Consider the following 6,397-nt stretch of genomic DNA (forward strand, 5'->3'; position numbering starts at 1 on the left):
GCTCCTGCTGCTTCCTCCTCCAGCTGCCTCGGAAGGTGCCACAGGGTTCCTCCGGCTGCTGCCCTTCTTTGGGGAGCCCTGGCGTGCCCGGGTGCCACCCTCAGCCTGGCAAATGCCACCCTGCCTTGTCCCCACGGCCCTGGGAGCGTGGCATTGCCAGCAGCCCCCTGTGTCTCTCCGTAAGGCTGCATCCCCCCCCCCCCCCCCCCCCCCGTTCCTCTTCCCCCCACCCCCAAAAAGGGAGGTTGTGGCACTGTGGCCAGAGCCACGGGGGGCACAGGGCCACACAAGGAAGGACAGGGGGGTACAGGGCAAAGGGGGGTGGGACAGGCATGGAGGGCACCAGCATGTACCGGGACACGGACACCCCGGTTTGGAGACAGGGATGGGGGCTGAAACCACCCGTGTCCCAATGTGGGGGTCATGGAGCAGATGGATGGATGGAGGGATGGGGATGTGGCTGCACGGTGCCCGGCGGGGCAGGGGGTGATGAGTTGGCTGGGTCTCAGCGCGGGGCGGGAGCTGGCAGCTCGGCCGGGAGCGGTGCCGGTGGAGCCGGGGTGGGAAGGGCTCGGTTGCCATCTGCTCCCAAAGCTCCAAAAGGCTCCTTTTTGGGGAGAACTGGGGCCAGATGCCAACATCGGGCAGGGACCATTGCAGGTTGGGGGGGTGTGGGTGCCCGGAGAAGGGCAACCATGGGTGCAATGTTGCTGGTCATGGCACGAGGAGCAAAAAATCCCTGATATTTTGGGTTAGAGCTTGCCTGGAAGATGCTCCTTGTATCTTCCAACCCCCATCAGACACCGAAATTCAACCGAATGGGAAGTTTGTGAGCCCGATGCCGGCAACGGGGGGGAAGGGGGGGATGTGATTCCCACCCGGAGGAGATGGGGGTGTCCGTCGGCTGAAATGGCCACTTGTTGTCGGCAAAAAAAACCCCCACTGAGCCCCAACCAGCCAAATCCTCCCGGATTTGGCAACGCTGCCCCGTCTGCAACGGCCGCCGTCTTGCCACACTGCTGGTGGTGAAAGAGAAGGTGGAAGAGGGGGGAGAACTGGGCCCTTTCCACACACACACACACACACACACCAATGAGAGAGAGGAATCATAGAATCCCAGAATCACAGAATCTTCCAGGTTGGAAGGGACCTTAAAGATCATCTTGTCCAACCGTCAACCTGACTGACAAAAATAGACACCCACACAACAAACAAGGAGCATCATCACTAAACCAGACCTCCCAGCACTACATCAACCCCTCTTTTGAACACCTCCAGGGATGGTGCCTCCACCACCTCCCTGGGCAGCCCATTCCAATGGCTGAGAACCCTTTCAGGGAAAAAATTTTTCCTAATAATCAGCCTGAACCTCCCCTGGTGCAACTTGAGGCCATTTCCTCTTGTCCTGTCGCCTGGGACTTGAGAAAAGAGACCGACCCCCACCTCTCTACACCCTCCTTTCAGGGAGTTGGAGAGAGCCAGAAGGTCTCCCCTCAGCCTCCTCTTCTCCAGGCTGAACAACCCCAGCTCCCTCAGCCTCTCCTCACAAGACTTGTGCTCCAGACCCCTCACAAAACTGGACACAGTACTCGAGGTGGGGCCTCACCAGTGCCCAGTACAGGGGGACAATCACCTCTCGGGCCCTCCAGACCCCTCACCATCTTTGTCGCCCTTCTCTGAACCCTTGGGATCACCGAGTCCAACCATCAACTCTACAAAGTTCTCCCTAAAGTCTTGAAAAGTCAATCCAAGAGCGTGATGGGGAAAAACTACCTGAAACGCCTCATCCACCCCCAAAAAAACCTCCATCCCCTCCTGCTCTCCCAGTCCAAGGGGACAGGAGGTGGCTGCCAGGCAAAGCGGGGCTTCGTGGCGCCTTCCCTCCACCCTTGGCCAGGAGAGCTCTCCACTGGGATGCTCTACCCGGTCCTCTTGGAAAGTCAACCCAAGAGCGTGATGGGGAAAAACCACCTGAAACGCCTCATCCACCCCCAAAAAACCCTCCATCCCCTCCTCTTCTCCCAGTTGAAGGGGACAGGAGGTGGCTGCCAGGCGAAGCAGGGCTTTGTGGCGCCTTCCCTCCACCCTCGGGCTGCAGAGCTCTCCACTGGGATGCTCTACCCGGTCCAAACTGGGCAGACTGGTCTGGGTGGGTGGCCGGCACCCATGGGAGGTGACAGGGCTGGGGGACAGCCATGTTTTGGTGCAGCCCTGGCGGGAGACGTCCGGTTTCCTCCTCCTCCTCCTCCTCCGTGACACCTTCTCTGTCGAGCGTGGCCCTGGCCGGAAGAGCCCTGACCGCAGCGCGGGGAGCAGAGCCCTTCCTCCCCCCAGTCACCACTTCCCCTGCCCGAAACTGGGGGGACGGGGACGAGGACGCTGCCGGGGGCTCTTTTCCACCCACCCCAGGCTCCCTCCAACCTCGGGGCAGCCATGGGGCTGGGAGGGGGGGGACACACAACACGCGTCTCCCCTCGTAGACCAGGTAGATGGGCTTGGTGGGGACAGGGAGGGAGAAGAACCCACTGGAGGATGTGGTTGCAGCCCGTGCGGGGGTTTGCAGGCTGGGAAGGGTGTTGCAGCTCATGCAGGGGTGTTGCAGCTCATGCAGGGGGTGTTTTAGCTCATGCAGGGGGGGTTGCAGCCCTTGGAGGGGTGTTGCAGCCCATGCAGGGGGTGTTTTAGCTCATGCAGGGAGTGTTTCAACCTTTGGAGGGGTGTTTCGGTCCTTGGAGGGGTGTTGCAGCCCATGCAGGGGGTGTTGCAGCTATTGAAGGGCTGTTGCAGCCTTTGGAGGGGTGTTAGCCCATGCAGGGGTGTTGCAGCCCTTGGAGGGGTATTTCAACCCTTGGAGGGGTGTTGAAGCCCATGCAGGGGGTGCTTTAGCTCATGCAGGGGGTGTTTCAACCTTTGGAGGGGTGTTGCAGCCCTTGGAGGGGTGTCGCAGCCCATGTAGGGGGTGTTGCAGCTATTGAAGGGCTGTTGCAGCCCTTGGAGGGGCGTTAGTCCATGCAGGGGTGTTGCAGCCCTTGGAGGGGCGTTAGTCCATGCAGGGGTGTTGCAGCCCTTGGAGGGGCGTTAGTCCATGCAGGGGTGTTGCAGCCCTTGGAGGGGCGTTAGTCCATGCAGGGGTGTTGCAGCCCTTGGAGGGGCGTTAGTCCATGCAGGGGTGTTGCAGCCCTTGGAGGGGCGTTAGTCCATGCAGGGGTGTTGCAGCCCTTGGAGGGGCGTTAGTCCATGCAGGGGTGTTGCAGCCCTTGGAGGGGTGTTGCAGCCCATGCAGGGGGTGTTTTAGCTCATGCAGGGGGGGTTTAAACCCTTGGAAGGGTGTTTCAGCACTTGGAGAGGTGTTTCAGCCCTTGGAGGGGTGTCTCAACCCTTGGAGGGTCCAAACTGGGCAGACTGGTCTGGGTGGGTGGCCGGCACCCATGGGAGGTGACAGGGCTGGGGGACAGCCATGTTTTGGTGCAGCCCTGGCGGGAGACGTCCGGTTTCCTCCTCCTCCTCCTCCTCCGTGACACCTTCTCTGTCGAGCGTGGCCCTGGCCGGAAGAGCCCTGACCGCAGCGCGGGGAGCAGAGCCCTTCCTCCCCCCAGTCACCACTTCCCCTGCCCGAAACTGGGGGGACGGGGACGAGGACGCTGCCGGGGGCTCTTTTCCACCCACCCCAGGCTCCCTCCAACCTCGGGGCAGCCATGGGGCTGGGAGGGGGGGGACACACAACACGCGTCTCCCCTCGTAGACCAGGTAGATGGGCTTGGTGGGGACAGGGAGGGAGACCTAAGCCCGTGGCAGGGGTGTTGTGGTGCTTGCAGGAGTATTGCAGCCCATGCAGGAGTGATTTAGCTCATGCAGGGGTACCTAAGCCTGTGACGGGGGTGTTGTGGCACATGCAGGGGGTGTTTCAGCCCTTGGAGGGGTGTTGCAGCCCATGCAGGGGTGTTTTGATCCTTGGAGGGGTGTTGCAGCCCTTGGAGACACACAACACGCGTCTCCCTTCGTAGACCAGGTAGAGGGGTTTGGTGGGGACAGGGAGGGAGAAAAACCCACTGGAGGATGTGGTTGCAGCCCGTGTGGGGGTTTGCAGGCTGGGAAGGGTGTTGCAGCTCATGCAGGGGTGTTGCAGCTCATGCAGGGGGTGTTTTAGCTCATGCAGGGGGGGTTGCAGCCCTTGGAGGGGTGTTGCAGCCCATGCAGGGGGTGTTTTAGCTCATGCAGGGAGTGTTTCAACCTTTGGAGGGGTGTTTCGGTCCTTGGAGGGGTGTTGCAGCCCATGCAGGGGGTGTTGCAGCTATTGAAGGGCTGTTGCAGCCTTTGGAGGGGTGTTAGCCCATGCAGGGGTGTTGCAGCCCTTGGAGGGGTATTTCAACCCTTGGAGGGGTGTTGAAGCCCATGCAGGGGGTGCTTTAGCTCATGCAGGGGGTGTTTCAACCTTTGGAGGGGTGTTGCAGCCCTTGGAGGGGTGTCGCAGCCCATGTAGGGGGTGTTGCAGCTATTGAAGGGCTGTTGCAGCCCTTGGAGGGGTGTTAGTCCATGCAGGGGTGTTGCAGCCCTTGGAGGGGTGTTTTAGCTCATGCAGGGGGTGTTTCAACCCTTGGATGGTTGTTTCAGCCCTTGGAGGGGTGTTGCAGCCCATGTAGGGGTGTTTTGATCCTTGGAGGGGTGTTGCAGCCCTTGGAGGGGTGTTGCAGCCCATGCAGGGGGTGTTTTAGCTCATGCAGGGGGGGTTTAAACCCTTGGAGGGGTGTCTCAACCCTTGGAGGGGTGTTTCAGCCCTTGGAGGGGTGTTGCAGCTCATGCAGGGGGTGTTGCAGCCCATGCAGGGGGTGTTTCACCCCCTTGGAGAGGTGTTTCAGCCCTTGGAGGGGTGTCTCAACCCTTGGAGGGGTGTTTCAACCCTTGGAGGGGTGTTGCAGCCCATGTAGGGGGTGTTGCACCTATTGAAGGGGTGTTGCAGCCTGGCCAGGGGTGTTAGCCCGTGCAGGGGGTGTTGCAGCCCTTGGAGGGGTGTTGCAGCCCTTGGAGGGGTGTTGCAGCTCATGCAGGGGGTGTTTCAACCCTTGGATGGTTGTTTCAGCACTTGGAGGGGTGTTTTAGCTCATGCAGGGGGTATTGCAGCCCTTGGAGGGGTGTTGCAGCCCTTGGAGGGGTGTTGCAGCTCATGCAGGGGGTGTTTCAACCCTTGGATGGTTGTTTCAGCACTTGGAGGGGTGTTTTAGCTCATGCAGGGGGTATTGCAGCCCTTGGAAGGGTGTTGCAGCCCATGCAGGGGGTGTTTTAGCTCATGCAGGGGGGGTTTCAACCCTTGGATGGGTGTTGCAGCCCTTGGAGAGGTATTGCAGCCCTTGGAGGGGTGTTTCAGCCCATGCAGGGGTGTTTTGATCCTTGGAGAGGTGTTGCAGACCTTGGAGGGGTGTTGCAGCCCGTGCAGGGGGTGTTTTAACTCATGCAGGGGGGGGTGTCAGCACCTGGAGGGGTGTTGCAGCCCATGTAGGGGTGTTGCAGCCTGTGCAGGGCTCTTCTCCCCCGCCTGATGCCCTCCCTGGTGCCCGCAGGTGCCTCTTCTCCTCCCCGAGGTGACGGGATGGAGCAGCTGAAGTGACCCGAGGAGCCGTCGCAGTGAGTGGGGTCACCACGAAAGGGAGCACCCACGGGTGGTGGGGAGGGAGGGGGACACGGGGGGCAGCACAGACCCCCTCCCAACCTTGTCCCTGCCGGTGGCACCCCCCGAGGGGGACCCTGGTGTCCCCACATCACAGTCACCCCCTTTGCTGTGCCAGGGGGGGGCAGGACCCTCCACTTCTCCCAGGGCTCACGCCGTGCACCCCAGTGCCTCTAACTGGGAGCGTGTGTGCACACGCGTGTGCACACGTGTGTGCCCTGCCAGGGGGGACACACACACGTGGGGCTGAGTGTCCCTCTGCCCCACAGGCCGTGCCCCAGGATGGGCTGTGTGCACTGCAAAGAGAAGGGGTCCGGCAAAGGGCAGGCGGGAGGTGAAGTGGGGTCCCCCCCGCCCCCCGCTTCCCAGTACGACCCCGACCCCACGCAACCGGGCGCCGTCTTCACCCGAATCCCCGACTTCAACAACTTCCAGGCCGGGGGGGTGCCCTCCACCCCCTCTTTCTCGGGGCAGGGCGTATTCACCTCCAACACGCTGCAGATGAGGAGCGGTGGCATCACAGGTCAGCAGGGAGAAAGGGGGGGGGAGGAATTAGGGAGGGGGGTCTGGCTGCACCCCTAGAGTGCTGGCATTTTTGGGGGGGACTCAGGGACTCACCGTGGTCCCCTCCACGTGCCACAGGTGGGGGGGTGACCCTCTTCATCGCCCTGTACGACTACGAGGCCAGGACGGAGGATGACCTCACCTTCCAGAAAGGGGAGAAATTCCACATCA

General features: G+C 61.5%; 1 protein-coding gene across 1 annotated transcript in view; it reads left to right on the forward strand.

Annotated features, from left to right (window-relative positions):
- The first annotated feature begins 3,579 nt into the window (after positions 1-3,579).
- FGR (FGR proto-oncogene, Src family tyrosine kinase) overlaps positions 3,580-6,397 on the forward strand; it is a 16,800-nt gene continuing 13,982 nt past the window's right edge. The window contains exons 1-4 of the mRNA XM_014959772.1: positions 3,580-3,747; positions 5,556-5,619; positions 5,932-6,185; positions 6,305-6,396. Of these exons, the coding sequence (XP_014815258.1) occupies positions 5,945-6,185; positions 6,305-6,396 (333 nt within the window). The 5' untranslated portion in view covers positions 3,580-3,747; positions 5,556-5,619; positions 5,932-5,944. The remainder of the gene's footprint in view (positions 3,748-5,555; positions 5,620-5,931; positions 6,186-6,304; position 6,397) is intronic.

The sequence above is a fragment of the Calidris pugnax genome, unplaced genomic scaffold, assembly GCF_001431845.1.
Source record: "Calidris pugnax isolate Ruff unplaced genomic scaffold, ASM143184v1 scaffold402, whole genome shotgun sequence".
Classification (NCBI taxonomy): Eukaryota; Metazoa; Chordata; class Aves; order Charadriiformes; family Scolopacidae; genus Calidris; species Calidris pugnax.